The 18,162-nt window shown below is 33.3% G+C and overlaps 1 protein-coding gene across 1 annotated transcript; it reads right to left on the minus strand.

Annotated features, from left to right (window-relative positions):
• Positions 1–7,855: 7,855 nt before the first annotated feature.
• On the minus strand, positions 7,856–14,818 carry LOC108824723 (uncharacterized). Its single transcript, XM_056994729.1, has 8 exons — positions 14,467–14,818; positions 13,699–13,785; positions 13,126–13,564; positions 12,102–13,027; positions 10,885–11,530; positions 10,145–10,800; positions 8,562–9,632; positions 7,856–8,445 (listed from the first exon to the last, which is right to left on the minus strand). Exons 1-8 carry the CDS (start codon positions 14,816–14,818, stop codon positions 7,856–7,858), a joined length of 4,767 nt encoding a protein of 1,588 aa, XP_056850709.1.
• Between the last annotated feature and the right edge of the window lie 3,344 nt (positions 14,819–18,162).

An 18,162-nucleotide genomic window follows, 5' to 3' on the forward strand; every position in this document is an offset into this window, starting at 1 on the left:
CGCACCACAATAGGTCTCAAGATGCCTCTCGGACCAACACCAAGATGGTTAACCAGTTCTGAAACTATTTGTAACGATTTGACCGTCTATGTCTAATGGACCATCCTTGCTCGCTTACTCGTCTGTAGACCTCATTCCGTTTGACGTGCAGGGTGTTAATTTTTTTGAAGCTCCAAAGTCTTATTTACTGATTTTGCAATCATCACATGTTTTTCTTGTGTTTTGGTCGCTCTCGTATGGTATCATGAATCACTTTTTGATGGACACATATCATTTCACTACTCCAACCTAAACTGATTTAACTGATATTTGACCGAAAAATACACTTTAATGAGATAAATAATCAACTAAGTTTTCTTAATTCTTTTATAATATATCAGAAATCGGGATGTTATAAAAAGTTATTCCCAAATCTCATAAGCAAATTAAAATTGCCAAAGAAAAACATATGATCTCTTGTTTCCAAAGCAGAGGAACAGAGCAGACAAAGTGGTATATGCCCTAACTATGTTTATTTACAGTACCAATGAAGTTAAAAAAAAAACATTTGTTGGATTATTTGTCAAGTTTTCTTGGTATAACTCTTTGGACAGCACTTCAATTTGGGATCGAGTTATTTCCACTACTGAGCCTAGATTTTCTTTTTTTTAAAACACACGTGGCTCACAATATAAATTAAAATTTATACCTAGATTTTCTTTTTTTAAATATTACTAGCAATTCAAAACCGCCTCTTGAGTGGGGGAAATGATGGAAAAGTGGAAATATTGAACAAGCATATATTCGACGTATGGTGAAAAAAGAAACTAGATATCACTTGTATTTTACGTGCTTCTATACGTACAAGGTGTGGACATGCATAGCTGGAGACATTTTGGACTCTTTAGCAATACCTAATTGGTATGCATTCTAAGAGCATTTTCAATAATACTCTATTATTTTTCACTGTTAAATAGAGTTTAGAATAAATATGTTATAATAAAGTTTAGAGTTCTCTTCCCAAACTCAACTATCAAGACACCGTTTTGACCTTCGGTTTTGACGGAGTTAAAGATTACCGGCATTGCCTCTGATCATTTTCTCATTCGCTTCGTTATTTTTTAAATCATCATTTTTAAACTCTCATCTCTGGTTATAATAAGAATGTGTCTTCTTTCTGAGGAGCTCCGGACAACTTGCTCAAGCTTCACTTCCCGTCACCTTTACTGATACCTTGACACTTCGGTGACCTTGCACAACAGCTTTGTGTGCCACGATGCCTTAAAGTTGAGCTTCAGATCTATGAGCTTTAATGACATTGACCTTCAGATTTATGTTTTCAAGAATGCCTCCCTCCGATATGCACAGTGCGTTGCAGCTACTACTTCTCGTCTCATGCTGTCACTCTTCTTAGCACGAGTAGATGTGCTGGATCTGCTCAGTTCAAGTGTGAGCTCACCGGATTTGTTCGCCTTTTCTCTGCCGCTACTCCGCTGCTTCCATTGCTATGCATCTCTCCTCCTCCGGTTTGTCTCTCTGGTACGCCACATCATGCCTCCATTTAGGCCTACCTCCATCAAACTGAGGTTCATAACCGATAACGCCTCTCCTTTGCACCGACACATGATTTCCATCACAGTACTCCCTCCGCACACCATCTCTGAGCATACCATCATCCGGTGCTTAGCATTCATATGGGCTTGGGTCTTTTCAACAGTCATGAGATTTAATCATATTCTCAAGTTCAAGCTTGTTCATTTACTCCGGATCTCCTACCCGCATCCCTTATTATATTTCATTGGAATTTGAATTCAAATTTGGACATTCAAGGTCTCATATTTTAAATCTTAACTACGGTTTTGGAGTCTTAAAGATCTCTTGTATGCCAACAGTCGTTGGTTTTCAACTGCTCTCAAATCCCATCGTTTGGGTTTTTCAATCTCGTTTTCGAATCCAAATTCATTACGAACACAAGTTCTGGGACCTTTAATTTAAGAACAAGACTTGGGTTCATTCCCTGGGGTGAACCTTTATATTCACCACTTGATTTATGACCAATCAATGTGACATATATAGATAATTAAATAAAAAGTATTAAATATATTTAAAAATAGCTAAAAAAAAATAATACCAATTTTAAATCCTAAATTTTAATTTCTAAACCCTAAAAATTAATTCCTAAATCCAAACTCTATACCCTAAACTCAAATCATAAACTCTAAACCCAAATCATATACCCTAAACTCAAACCGTATACTCTAAACCCAAATTCTATACCCTAAACCCAAATTCTATATCCAAATGCTATACCCTAAACCCAAACCGTATACTCTAAACTCAAATTCTAAATTTTAAACCCAAACAGTAAACCCTAAATCTAAATTCTATACCCTAAACCCAAATCATAAACCCTAAACCCAAACCGTATACTCTAAACCTAAACCCAAAACCCTAAATCCAAACCGTAAACTCATAGGGTTTAGGGTTTAGAATTTGGTTTTAGGGTATACCGTTTTGGTTTAGGGTATACGGTTTGGGTTTAGGGTATAGCATTTGGATATAAAGTTTAGATTTAAGGTTTACAGTTTGGGTTTAAGGTTTAGGATTTGGGTTGAGTTTAGGATTTAAGTTTAGGGTTTAGAATTTGAGTTTAGGGTATAGAATTTGGATTTAAGAATTAATTTTTAAGACATAGAAATTAAGATTTAAGGTTTAGAATTGATATTATTCATTTTAGCTATTTTTAAATATATTTAATATTTTTTATTTAATTATCTATATATCACATTGATTGGTCATAAATTAAGTGGTGAATGTAAATGTTCACCCCAGGAGGTGAATCCAAGTCATGTCCTTAATTTAATATAAGAAATTTGTTGTAGAAAACTATGTTTGGTTCATAGAAAATGTAATGTTAAACAAAATAGAATATATATTTTTTTTGTAAAGAACATAATAGAATACTCTCGCTTAAGTACACATCACTCACTATGAAGAATTGGTTTGTAGATAGTTTGAGTTATGAGGTGACTAATAACTGTCTTTTATTCTATTGCTAAGAACTTTTATTTATAGTTCCTCTATCACATAAAAAGACTATATTCTTTAATTTTCATTCAATTTGATGTTTCATAATCAACATAATTTATCAGAGAATTTAATTTTTGTCGATAATGAATCGATTTTATTGCTCCAATATTGTTATTCATGATATTTATTTTATTCAATATCATCGAAATCTAATTCCTCTGAGTAAGTTTATAAGCGAAAGATTTTTTATCTCTATCGGATTAAATCCCAAGATATTCCAAAGAAAATAAATTAAAATACTAAACTATTAAATTATAAAAGTCAATATTCTTATATTTATTGCTACAGTACTTTCATTCTTGTTCCTATGAACATACTAGGCTCTCACTGGTAACCACAATAGGAATAAAAGGAATAGAAAAAATGAATAAGAAGGAATAAAATAAAAGGAAAAGCCATTTCTCTCCTAATTTGATAACGAATAATTGTAGTCTTTTATTCCTTAAATCTTAAGGAATGTTAAGGAATCATAGATAACAAATATTCCTTGTAAATGGTGTAAATTGTAAGGAATATTAAGGAATTAGCTATTCCCATACATTCCCTTGGTCACCATTTGGAGTCATAAACTATAAAACAGTTTCTGAAAATCGAGATGGAAATAAAAAAAATTCGAACAAAAATCAATACATGGCCCAAATACAAAAATATATAAGAAGAGATGTGACTTCCACCTCTTTATTTTGTTACTTCTCCTACATTAATAAAACTTTATATTCATAGCACTTTAGATGTGTGCCTGTGTGTGCATTTGTAGGTATCCACGCGCATACCCGTTCACCCAAAAGGCTAAAACCATTATTTCCAATAATGAATTCGATGGAATTCATTATTGGAAATAATGGATTTGTAGAAAGTGTTTTGATCGAGTCTTTTTTTTCTTCTGAATTTCGAATATATGCTTATTGCGAAACATTATAAAGAAGAAAACTGACTTAGATCAGCTTGAACCTAACCATTGGTTATATATATATATATATATATATATATATATATATATATATAAACTTTGACATAAATGGCTAGTTGGAAAATTTTCAATGTAATAAGTTAATCACATATGTTTGTTGGTGGGAGATAAATATGCAAGAATTTTCTTGTGGGAATCTAAAAGACTAGACAACAAATTTCACGAGCTTCTATACGATAGGAATCCATAAGATGAGCTACATTAGTTCTGAAAGCTTTGTGGAACCCTTTCTGTTTTGTATTTGTCTCTAACCAATGCATCTACGAGGTAATGGACAAAAGATCCAATAGCTTTCAATCAATTAATGGACAGGGGAATCTCAACTCTAAAGTTGATTGCTTAAAATATTTTAACATTGAAAATTTGCAGTTGTAAAGATAAAATTCTCAATCTCCTTTATCAACAATTTTTTCCAAACACAAGAAACTTATCTTAAACCAAAATATAAAATGGACACCCTTTAGTTTAATTATTTTACTAAAGGTGCTTATATACTAGAAAGTCTGAGATTCAAACCATAAAAATATGCAAATTTTGCCGATTATAGAAAATATGGTTAGAAGACATCTTTAGCATCGTGTAGACCATAACATTGAATATGGATTCTATAGGACGGATCAGAATGGCATAGTCAGACATATATTTTCATAAGATAGTATAATTATCGGCTGTAAAATCGTTTATATAATATTTCTCATCGTTTTAATTAACTAGACTTATAAAAAATCAAATATATATATATTCTTTCTAAGTAGCTTTATTGTTTCCAAAAAAAAAGAAGCTTTATTGTTTCCGTGGAAGTGAAAAGAACAATCACAAGAAAGCTGTCGTTTGGGTGAATAAAGGCAAAGTGCAACACTATAACCTTAACATTCCCTATTCTGGAACAAAAACTATAAAAAATAAGATAAAAATTCTGCGGAGAAAGTTTAAAAATTCATGCCAGATACGACTTGCATGTCTAGCCACTCACTATTACAGTTTCCAACCTTTTTCGTGTTCATACTGTTAAGCATGTTATCATATAGTATTTTTAAAGTCATCAGAAATTCCTAAAAATTTGAAATGTGTATATACAGATAAAAGGGAGGTTGTTACTGGTTATATTGATTAGAACATTCACATCAATCACATTTGATTTCAAACCTCTGGTGAGACCAATTTATCGAACATGATATTTTCCCTAGAATTCTTTTTGATCCAATGAGTTTCCGGATATGTAAACGTTTCTGGATCGCGAATCCACATCTTTATAGCCAGTGATAAAAATGTAAAAACAAATATAAACTTATATGTAGATGCTGGGTTTGATCAGGAAAGTGACTAGCAGAAGAAATTGTACGTGATGTTAAGGTGAAATGAATAGAGACCCTATTGTGGTATGGTACTAACTATAATTGTTGTTATTTTATTTTAGAAGCTATATAATTAATTACTAGGATAAGACCCGCGTCTTACGCGGAGTCAGAGTTTTATAACTGTTTTTTTACAATAATGAAATTAAAAATAATTAATTTACCGAATTGGTAGAAATAGTTCATTTTAACATCGAATAAATATGATTTTGTGGTATTTAGACATTTATATTGGCGTGTGAAAGTAAGGAGATAACAACAGTTAAATCCCGAGAATAAATGGTAAACATTAAAATGATGAACCATTATCACCTAACGAACACAGAACATCCTATCTAGCAGACATAAATCTTAAATTAATAAGCATGTAACGTAAATATATTTCATAATATAAAAACCACTAATAAATATCCCCCGAAAATATAAGTCTTAAATTACGGAAACCATTTAAAAAGTACATAAAATATGAAATATATGTAAAGCATTCCGAAAGTATTACTGGATAAAAAAGAAATGGATTTTGTCCAGGAATCATTTTAGAAGACTTCAAAACGGGGGCGGCGGAATCCTGAGAAAATCATATAAAATGACGTATTTAAAATAGGTTAACCTATCCGTGATATATGTTTGTTAAATAAAAAAATATTACCGATTGATTCACAATGGGTATGTTAATACCTCTTTCGGAGTGCTGTGATTTCAGGAATGTCAGGCTCAATAAGTATTTTCGACATGCCTTCGATATTTGTTACATTCTTGAATCTACCTATAAAAAGAATCACTTTATTATTAACTGAAACTAAAGTGAATAGAATAAAGAATCAAAACGTTGAAAAAAAATCTTGCAAGTTACCTTCCTCCCTTTCAATACGCCAAAAACTCAAAGCACATAAAACAACAGCACTACTTGTTGAGTTCCATAAACGGTAAAACTCTATAGCCATGTCTCCATAGACAGCACACCTGATTTCGTCGAACCTAAAAGCGATACTATTGAGGAAATATTGCGATCCCCTAATGATGCTTTTGTGAAATTCATAGGAAATATGTATTTATGTTTACACAAGCAGGCTTACCCGAGGTTGATCAATGAGAAATTTATTTTATACCGTATCTCCCCATAAATTTCATCCTGATAATGCTGGAGATCCCCAACCCCAACCAAAGTTCCATAAAGATCTAAGAGATTAAAAACATAGAACGAAATATTAATACATAGCTAAGAATTCCATACTATCAGAATATATTACACTAAGACTAAATAACCTAATTAGATACTGATACCTATAGAGTACATTGGATGGGCCAGACCACGGGCGATGTCAATAAAATTTGAAAAACAGAAGTAGCTGCTCGGTGTTTTTGGTTGAATTTGAACGATCTTAGCAGAAGTCGACATTACAATGTGGTATCGATTCTTGATTAAACGTAACAAACCAGAAGCATGCGTTAGTTCGAAGTTTATTATTTCAAACCAATCACCTTCATTCATGGTGACATGGTTCAAATGTTCCAGCTCTTCGTATAAAGTTGCTTCTATAGTTGACCCCTTATTCAGAAAAAAAAACTTAATATTAATCAAATATAGCAATTTTACTAAAACCATGGAAATGTGAATATAGATTAGAAATAGTAAGACATATAAAGAATGATATGTAACATATATTACGTGCTGATCGACAAACACCATGTCTGTTTTCTTGAGCATGGTGTTGGTAATTGTGACCCATTTGGTTATAACGCTAACACAAACGTGAGGATCATGTATCTCTCGATTCAAGTCAACCAGAAAAGTGTGAACATACCTCATCGATTGTAAGATGGTTGTGCATATTCTGAGTAAGGTACTTATATATATACATAATCGGAAGAAACGTTTTTTAAAGTAATTCGTTTTATACAATTTTTTGGCTTATAATCTCTCCAAATATTGCTAATTTATAAATGTAATATTTGATTGAGATTTTGTGGTAAAATATAGAATTATTTGCGAGATTACTGCCAATAAAAGGGAATATGATGAGATTTATAGAATCTAGCTTTTAATATAAGAGGATTTGCCTTCCGATTACAGTTACTTTGCTATAAATCCTACACCATATTGCTTGACACGCAATAAATATATAGTAATTTGATTAAACCAGTATCTTTAAGGAAAAGTTAGAGAGCAACGAAATAGAGAGTTAAATCAAACCGACAATAATCCAACCAAAGGGATTTCAATCCATCCATATCGCCTTCTTATATACCGATAAGAAAAAGTAACCTAAGTAGAAGTTGCAAAGGAAGTGTCCAAGAGAATTTGTTAATTGCAAGTACACATAATTTTAAGAGTAAATAAATAAGTTATCTGGAACTCGACCCAATGGTATAAAAAATTCAGAAACTAAGTTTAATAGTTTTCTAACACAAAGCAAGAATAAAGTATCGTTTCATCTAATACCGGAAAAAAAAACTGTATTCATTGCGACTCATCAAAGAGATTTTGGAAAACTTGTTTGAAAACTATGTTCATGGTTGACTCTTGAGGTTTTCCATCCTTGTCAGTAATCAAAATCTTCAGTCCCTTCCGAGATTTAACCCTTGACACAGCCACATACAATTGACCATGTGAAAAAACAGATCGGGGTAGGAACAGACCAACAGTAGATAGTGTTTGACCCTGGCTCTTGTTGATGGTCATAGCAAACGCAACTTTCAAAGGAAACTGCCTACGCCTCATCTTAAAAGGAAGCTTGGTATCTGAAGGCTCTATCAAGATTCGGTGTAAAAAAACCTTCTCTCCAACTTGAGTTCCGGTAATAATTTTTGCTTGAAGTAGATGTTTTCCAAGATGAGTAATCTGCAACCTTGTTCCATTACATAAACCTTCCGTAGGGTCTAAATTTCTTAGCACCATCACTGGTGTACCAATCCTAAGCCTTAGAACATGATTAGGTAAGCCTGATGCTTTGATACTGTTCAGAAACTCTGGAGAGAAGGTAGAGTCATCCTTGCATCTTATGTCAGACGGGTCAACACTATCTGAACTAAAATAAGTCATCTCCTCACCTAATCAGCAAAAACAAAACTGGTCACAAAATAATATGACCAGAACTGTGAAAGAAACAAACGATAAAATTAATATCATACTATTTTTATAAAAAATAATGGGCAATCATGATTACCTGGTAGACGATCAAGCATATAGTTGTTAACAACATCAACGTCTTCGTTGGTAGGACACAAAATAGCTCTTTCCTGGAAAAACAATGGATCCTTAGAATCTTTGAAAGCATTGCCATAAACCGCAGAGGCAATAGCTTCAATCGGATCAGTGCACTCGGTAATAAGCAGATCTTTAGGAATATCAATCATAGTTTCCCCACTATTTGGCTCATTAATTTTACCGTTACCTACATCCAAAATCCAGTCAGAAAATTCTTTAATCTCCTCAGCTTTCTGAGGATCTGTCTCGGAAAAAAGCCGCATATTCTTTGTTAGCTCTAGCACTTTGCAGTACTTCCATAAATAGGAGGAATTTAGCGTTGCCATAACAATATCAGCTCGGTTCCCTCCTGGAATAACTGGTATTATTTGCCGGAAATCATCCCCAAAGACAACAACTTTTCCACCAAAAGGTCTTCCATCAGTAGTCTTCATAAGATCACATAAAGTACGATCCAAAGCCTCAAAGCAAAGTTTGCTCATCATAGGTGCTTCGTCCCAAATTATAAGAGAAGCCCGCCTAACCACTTCAGCCTGATGACTTCCAGGTTCTATGTTGCAGGTTGAAAACTCATGTGGGTTTATAGGAATTCCAAATCTGGAATGGGCGGTCCTCCCACCTGGCAGCAACAAAGATGCAATACCGTTAGATGCACAATTAAGAACAATATCTCCCTTTGATCGGAGTGCAGCTGAAAGAACATTCCACATAAATGTTTTCTCTGTTCCACCAAACCCGTATACAAAAAAAACTCCACCATCACCAGTATGAACAGAGCGCAGTATCTGATCGTAAACTGACCTTTGCTCGACCGTCATCTGTGTAATCCACTCATTGTGTTGAACTCGCAGTGTTTCCCTCGAGTAGTTAAGCTCCTCTTGCAAAAGATTGTTCTCATGAGAAGAGTCGTCAACGTGCACGGGTTTGGGCATTGCATCCCAATTATACAGAGAACTATTTTTCGAGCGCAGGATTTTCTCAATTAATACTAACGTCGCATTTAGCACTTCCTCCTCGCTCAATATAAGACCTGAAACGTAGACGCAATATTTAATATTAACTTGGATTGATAAAAACAGAATTCCAAAAAAAAAAAAAACAAACTAAGACTGTAAATTGGTAACTGAGTTAGTGTAAATCTTGAAAAGATATCTATCTCTCAAAAACATAACAATAAATCTCTTTCCATTTTCCAGAAATGAAATTGTAAGATTTATTCTTTATTTTACATAATGTAAATTTATAGTTTAATTATTTTCAATACAAAATTTTAAAAATCCTCTTTAGATTATATACTTCATTGCTTTAAGATATTAATTAGAAATTTAAATTTATGTTTGCTAATATTTAGTGAAGGACCAAAATATTTTCTAATGATTTTCTTTCTATATGTAAATAGTATTAAATGGCACTTTTTATAAAGAAACATATTAATATGTAAATATAATTTATTAATTGTCAACTAATTCAACTCCAATCACACAATACAATTATCTTGATAGAAGACCGAAATTGTTAGTTATTTAAAAAAAATTAGCAAACCTGGAAATTTACGCTTCTTCCTCTCCATATATAGAACATCTTCTGATAATATATCTCTGGTTGATTCCCATACTAATTTGGGCATAGATAGCGAACCAGACAACAACATCATTGCAAAGGTATGATGTACGTACCCTGCTGATGCCCAATAGCTACATTCTTTCAAACCCTCAATATACTCTTTGTCATCATCCAACATACCAAGCTCATAACATGCATCTTCATAAGTAGGTAGGACAACACCATTAACTGTCCTGATATCAGCATAGCATCTGGCACCCTTCACCTTGGTAATCAGTACTCTAAGATAATAACGTTGGCCAGAATTTGGAGCAACGTGTGTCAGCCTTCCTACTGCAAAACCTTTTTTCCTTGGGTTCCATACCTTCTGTTTAGCATCATATATAAATCGGGTGGGCATTTCTGGATATGTAATTTCTCTAGCTTCAGGGTATCTATCACAACAATCAAACCAAGCTAAAAACATAGTCTTTGTCTGTTGCACTCGAGCCAGTACACTCTGAACTGAATCACCTAGCTTGTAAACAACTGGTTGTTCTCCCTCAAGATGAAATGTAAGCTTCTCCACGGGTGTTGAACGGTATTGAGTTGGGAAAGCTAGAATCCTCCATGAAGACTCGCAAGCAGATATATACCTAAAAAAAAATGAAGTAATTCATCATTTAATCTGCCTGCTTTTGAATAAATAAAATTAGTATGGTAAATTTATCCTACCATACCTTGCATCAAAATATTTTTTAATTTCATCTATAGTTGGTTCCACTTCCTCTGCAGCAGACACATCACCTACGGCGCCGTTGTTGTCACCTTCTGCAGCTGCTGTATTGTGACCCGTTCCTGCTATAGTCGGCTCAACATTAGATGCCTGAGTAACAGTTCCTGTTATACGGTCTTGTCCTTTGTTAATGTATTTAAATAAGTACTTAATTGACCGCGACTGGTTACACCATTCCACGTTAATATGAGCATTATACGCAAGTAATAACTCCTTGTTGTAGGGCACCACAAAGCGATTATCACATGGAATGTTTTTCTTCTCAATGTAACACCCATTGTCTCTTCTCCTATAAACATGATACCCTTGAGCATCGACAGTGGTCTTCTCGACATGTTTTCGAGGAAAAAATTTGGAACACTTGCCATCTTGCATACATGGAGAAACTCTATTAGCCTTACCACATGGACCATGAATCATCATGTCCTTCACAACATCATATAATCTTGGCTCTAAGGTTTTATCAGGAATTTCTGCTGAGATGATGCGGTCTATATCTTCAGGATCTGGTAGTTTGTGGTTAGAGTCCATGAACAAAAGAATATGAGCATGTGGGAGACCTCTTTTCTGAAACTCGATAGTGTATATCGCTGCAAGCCAATTATTACTAAGTTAGACACAATTTTAGGAGATTAAGTATATGCTATTAGTTAATCCCCTTCTTAAAAGGAATGCATAGTTTTAGCGAGGCTCTCAATATCATGATGCAAATTATTGAATTTTTTGGAACATACATATATATTAGAATATAATATTGTGTACTATAGATTTTTCGGACAGACTAATTTGATTTTTTATGAGAATATTATTATATTAGAAGTTTTAAAATTCAATAAGGAAAACACTGATTGTATTTATTTAATACTACTCAAATTTTTTTATGAACATATATTTTAAAACGAAACGACCTTTTGAAAATTATCTGTTTTTGCGCTAAAATCATTTTAAAAAATAGTTTTAACTTTTAATTACCTAAATAAGGTATTCAGATTATAATCTATATTTTATAAATTTATAAACAATATATTTATTCAAATCATGTTATTTTCATTCCATAGAAATAACAACCTTTTTAATTAGTTAATTAAAATTATTTCGAATTCACACTACAATCTCATGTTTTCGAAAATAAAAAGAAATTATGTATAAAATAAAACTTACCAGAGACTGTCTTTCCAAGTAAGTGCTTCTTTGTTAGATCATCCATCAAGCTGTCAAGTTTGATTTTAAAAAGCCTACAGCACAATTCTGGTCTGTCTTCTGACTTGAGGTTATACTTCTTAAAAAATCTTGTCAGCTCAGGCCATTTAGGATTACAGGTGAAGGTTATAAATAGAGACGGAAATCCAAAGTATTTGCATACAGACATTGCATCCAAATATGTTTCATGCATATACCTGGGACCTCCTGTAAATGATGATGGAATGAAGATACGATTTCCTTCAATAGACACATCAGAATGTCCATCGTGTGCAGCCTGTACGAACTTGCTAAATTTCAATGTTCTGAGGTTTGACTGGTTTTTCCGAATGTACCTTAGACGATGACTCTCTATCATAGTATATGCATCCACCAGAAATTGTTGCAGTAACCGGCGTGAGAGTAGAAGTACCTGCGACCCACCCTCACGGACCATAATACGGTATGCGAAGAACTCCCTAATACTTATATTAGGTTTTTTGTTTTTAGTGATCCCCGTGTATCCATGCTGAATACCTAAACGAAAGCCGTCTTCTCCATATGGAAATATGAGTGGATATTGAAGTGGAAGATAGCAAGGATGCAACTCATTGATCCTTTTAAGCTTTCCAGAATTCTTCTCCAAAATGATGTCACGTTTGTCCATGTTTTCTTGAAAATCTCCAACAACCAGAGCAGCGACCTCAGAAGAAGTAGGTAGATTGTAGACACGACCATCTTTAAGACGACTGTGAATGAGCCTGAGAGATAACTCTTGCTGCTCTTCTTCATTATTAAATCTGTCCATTGCATTCCTGAAAGACTTTACATGAACATTTGAGACCCTTAGAATGTTCATAATAGCCTTAACCAAATCTTCTCTAATCTTGCTGTTTTCGGAAGTCCCGCTAGCAAAAAAGTAGAAAAGACGTCAGTAAGATCAGCATGCCTCATATTCATTTTGCATAAAGAGTTTTCAGATTCAATAATCTTTATGATCACATACCTCAAGGCTGATAACCGATTCCGAACTTCGTTTTCTGTATCGTGAATATACAATTGTGGAAACTTTGCTGGTTCATCGGCTCTTGGTTTGACACTGCCAATAAGGTGATAATTCTCTCCATGAAGTTTAAAAATCTTGGGACCTTTACCCATATTGACTGAGTTATCAATCTTCCCTCCAAGAGATGTGAAAGAGAACATCATATTTAGAGCCCTAATATTGTCTTGATAATGTTTGCTGATAGGATCATTCTTAGTAAGGAGACCATGTAGAAGAGCTGGTGGTTCCTGCAGAACAGGAAGCTTGATTTTTCCTCGCATACAACACATGGTGAAGACAGGTACTCTGGTTTTCCTGCTCTTACTAACCCTTTCATTATACCAAAACATAGCTCCACATTTAGGGCATTTATTGGTCAGATCACCGTCATCCTTGTATTCTGGAAAAAATACAAATTTCTTGTTAGTAATAAAACGGGGTTAATATTGAAAAGCATCAAACATGTGTATGTTACAGAATTCATCATCTCAGTCCTAGGCTGTGTTTAGTTCTAAAAAAATTAAAATTGTATACCTTTATCTTCTTGATTCAGTTCACTGACAACTGGAAGTAAAGGAACTGAAACTACAGTCTTTTTCTTTGTTAAAGGAAAACGTCTTTCTGCAAAAGTTGTATATATAAAATGTGTTTAATGCATATTTTTGCGAGAACATAACATGTAAATTTGAAAATTGGTGTCCAGATGCATTTCGCAGCCACGTACCTTTATCTTTGTTTCTTTCTGCGCACGCTATAGTGTCTATACATATGCTTCAAGCAACATCAAAGCCAATAATAAGAAACCGAGAATGGGATATGCGAATGAGAACTTGATTTTTTATAACATAATAAGTTTGTATAATAATTTAATTTTCTAAAAAATCTATTGTTATTTAACTATACACTCTTTTGATCTTTTTCAACAGTATGTCAGTTTTCATATATGCATAACTATATTTTCTTCAAAATTTATATGAATGATAAAATAATACTGATGTAAGAGACTATACTTGTTACTTAATTACGTAATTGCATTAAACTCTTTTGATTTTTGGTTGTCATATATAGTGAATATTCTCAATATTTATACATGTCTCTATACATATGCTTCAAGCAACATCAAAGCCAATAATAAGAAACCGAGAATGGGATATGCGAATGAGAACTTGATTTTTTATAACATAATAAGTTTGTAGTGTAACAATCAACCAAGATTAAAAAACCCGAAAACGTCTTCATAAAAACATAACCAAAACATTAAAAACAGTAAACATATTATTATTGAAGAGATAGCTCATGTACGAAACATCTGTGGCTCGTTGAGTACGAACCAATCGATCTTCAGTACATAAACATCACTTGCCTTCGCCTGGGCAAGCAGGAGATCCGACTCCAACTTCTCTTTCTCTTCCTTCAATGAATCATTGTTGAAGAGATCGTTAATGAGTTCCAGTTTGCCTTGTATGCGCCACACCTCAACCTCCTCTTGAAATTTCTTGTACTCGGCATCCTGTTGTTTTTTGAGCATAAACAGCTTGGCCCAGTAATGCTCTGTCATATCTTCCACACATTTGTCGAATACCTCTTCTACGGCAGTCCCATAGTCTTCAGCCATGAGCGACTTGAGTTTGAGGTCCCTTTTAAAGTTTTCCATGGTGAGATCTTCGACTGCATGCAATGGTACAAATATTTTGTTAGTAAAAAAATACATAATAAAAGGGAAATTTATATTGTAACCGGGAAATAATCACAATCATTATTTCACATCCTTATGAATATCACATACGCTTCGGTAATAATAGAAAAATAATCACTACAAATAAGAGATCACAAAACTAATCAACAATACTTTTGCATGAAGTATAGTTACTAATCAAAACTATTCTAACTTGCCAAAGATCACGATGTCGAGATCTATCAAATTTAATAAACAAAAACGACAACAGAAATGTGGAAGAAGAGAGTTATTAGATTACAATTAACTGATTTATAGAAAGACAAAAACGTTACTAACCTAACTCGTGATGATTTACTAACCTAAATCGAGAGAAAAAAAATTACTAACCGAAATTTGAAGAGACAAAAATGTTTTAGAAGGGAGGTTAGAAATTGTAATGAGAAAGGTGGGATGAAATGAGATGCGTATTGGTCTTATTTATAATGGAAAGGGAAGACTCTCCAAGGGTTGTGTCTTTTCACAATACTAAATCGGTTTGGAATCGTTTTCGAAATAAATATTATGGAAACTAAATCGGTTGAAATCCTTTTTTAAATTAAAAATTATACGTAAAAGGGAATTGTTACCACATCCAATCAATATATTAATGATCTTGCTATAAATTAGTTATTCCCATATATGCATAATACTATTGTGTATCAAATTTATATGGATGAGAAAATATATAATTGTTCAAATTTATATGGATGACTAAATAAGAGACTTACATGTTACTTAATTTTATCGATTTACTCCAAGATTGGTTTGCAATATAATTGTTCAAACAATATAATAAACAAAATGTAAAAACGCAACATGTAATGAAAAAATTGTATAATGCCACTTAAATTTCCTCTAATACCATTACCATTATATATGGAAGGATAATAAATTGCCTAATCATTATGGAAGGATGATAAATTGCAAATCATAGTACTCAACAAATGTGACACAAAGTTAAAGTCCATAAAATTCGTTTCCCATATATAAACATATGAAAAAAACACATTAAATTCAAACATTTAAGTCATACACGCAATTATTTGAACGTTGCTATAAACGGATGATTCGGAAATTGAATGCTAAAAAAATCGATGCATTATATTAATGTTAGACAATGTAACTATATTATATGATAATGGCATTCATATGTAATTATTCTAGTGAGTTGAGGGTAAATATACAAATGGGCTGAGAATGAATATGGTGACGACACGTCAGCATGGCACACCCGTAAATAACTTACAAACTAAAGGTTACTCTTTAAAAATGCTTCTTGGTTAATAAGAAGGGGATGTACAATAACTTTCCACTAATTCCAAAACGCACTCCAAGAGAAGAAGAGAAGAGACAAACACAAGACAAAGATCAATGGTGCTCCTCTATCAGTGCTATCACTAATTTTACTCCATGTATGCATCTTTTGCAAAAAAAAAAAAGAAGAAGACGAGGAGTTCAATGTACCTGCTTTATAATTATATTTAGTAAATATATACTCATCACAAAACAACAATGATTTTATTTATTTATTTAAAAGGCTTCTATATGAATACTACAAGAAGAGGTATTTAACCTTTTTTTTGTCAACAAAGAGGTATTTAATTTAACTAAAAGAATACAATGTAGATTGAAAAACTACAATTAAATTTTATAATGGATAAATTTTTATAGTGAATACTTAAAAGTAAAAAAACTTCTATCCACATAATTTATGATTAAAAGAAACGAATGAACGACGACAAATAACATATCAAAATTAAAAAAGTGACAAAAAAAAATTCTTGTAAAATTTTGCATCCGTCGCTGTCTAATTTTCACCAGAATTCATGACAACGACGCATGATGGTCCACCAGATCCTCTAAAACAATTGAAGAGACATGATTTATGTGATCCAAAATAAGTAAGTGCTTCAAAATTTTGAATGCAAATCTCGATAGAAGATGGTTAGTGATCAGTTGATATTCCTGTCGTTATACTTGAAAATGCTACTCCTTTATGGGAGGACTTCTTGGTGGGAAAGTTCCTTTCCAATACTCCACATATTTCGAAGGCACACAAAATCGTAAATAAGATATGGAAACAAAGCTCTGGTGCACGGCGGATAGATGTTTTTGAAGTTGATTCAGAGTATCAAATCCACTGATCCGGGAATGTATTTTACGAAGAGGGATGTGGAACATTTCCTAGGTTGTAGTAGTGGTTTCTAAGTGGTCTTCTGAGACAGAGAAAGAGAAACATGAAGAGATCTCAGTTCCGATGTGGGTTGGGTTGAGAAAGGTTATGTTAAGTATGTTTTCTTTGGAGGTTGCATTTCATATCCAGTTCGCCAGAACATAGTTCGCCAGAACACAGTTCGCCAGAACACAGTTCGCCAGAACACAGTTCGCCAGAACACAGTTCGCCAGAACACAGTTCGCCAGAACACAGATATAGAGGGCAGTAAAAATTTGATGTTCATAAGGTGTTTGTCATTGTGAATCACATATGAGCTCCGAAGCAGATCAACTTAAAGAAGGATAGGAAACATTATTTTGGTGGATTTTTTTTTGCATCCAAAGTTTCTATCGAGAGATACACTAGATGTGGAAAATTAGGCCACCTTGCTAAAATATTTGGAGAAAATAAGAAATATATCATATCTGTCTCAGCACTAAAAAACGTTGAAACAGAGAAATATGAGAAACAAAGTAGAGAAAATGGTTAAAAAGGAGAATGAGCCAATGTGCAGTAGTATAATCGGAGATTGGAGGATATTAAGGAGACGGGGAAAGAACTTCCAATCCAAACTGAACATGTGCAATTGAAAGATAAAAAAATTGTAGCGATAGCGAAAAAGACAGTATTTTAGAACTTGACAAATAGAGTGAAAGTAGAGGCAGAGGATCAAAGCATGCAGCTGTGAGCCACATTCCAATTGATTCAGGCCAGATATCATACTATTGAAATCAATTAAATATTAAGTTTCTTTTGGAATATTCACGGACATTATGTGGTACATAATTGGGTAAATAATGTAGAATTCTAATTTTGTTGCATTTTGGAGACCAAGATCAAAGAAGGGAAGGCTGAAAGGATTATTTCTTCAATGTTTAAGGAGTGGTCTTTATGTCAAATTATGAGTTTAATTATCTAGGTCGTATCAGTGTGGTATGGAGATCGAATGTTCGTCTAACACCGCTTTTCAAATGCGCTCAGGTGTTAACATGTTCAATATTGATAGAAGAAGCGGAAGAGGAATTTTATACTCTTTTGTGTATGCGTTAAATGATATGAAAATTTG

The sequence above is a fragment of the Raphanus sativus genome, chromosome 9, assembly GCF_000801105.2.
Source record: "Raphanus sativus cultivar WK10039 chromosome 9, ASM80110v3, whole genome shotgun sequence".
Classification (NCBI taxonomy): Eukaryota; Viridiplantae; Streptophyta; class Magnoliopsida; order Brassicales; family Brassicaceae; genus Raphanus; species Raphanus sativus.

What these genes read in the sequence shown, in the direction of transcription:
- LOC108824723 (XM_056994729.1), bottom strand. Translation starts at nt 14,818, where the DNA reads ATGGAAAACTTTAAAAGGGACCTCAAACTCAAGTCGCTCATGGCTGAA. An exon ending in AATCGGTTATCAGCCTTGAG is followed by an intron (nt 13,028 to 13,125) that starts GTATGTGATCAT and finishes CTTTTTTGCTAG; the next exon opens with CGGGACTTCCGAAAACAGCA. An exon ending in TATGCTTGATCGTCTACCAG is followed by an intron (nt 8,446 to 8,561) that starts GTAATCATGATT and finishes TTTGCTGATTAG; the next exon opens with GTGAGGAGATGACTTATTTT.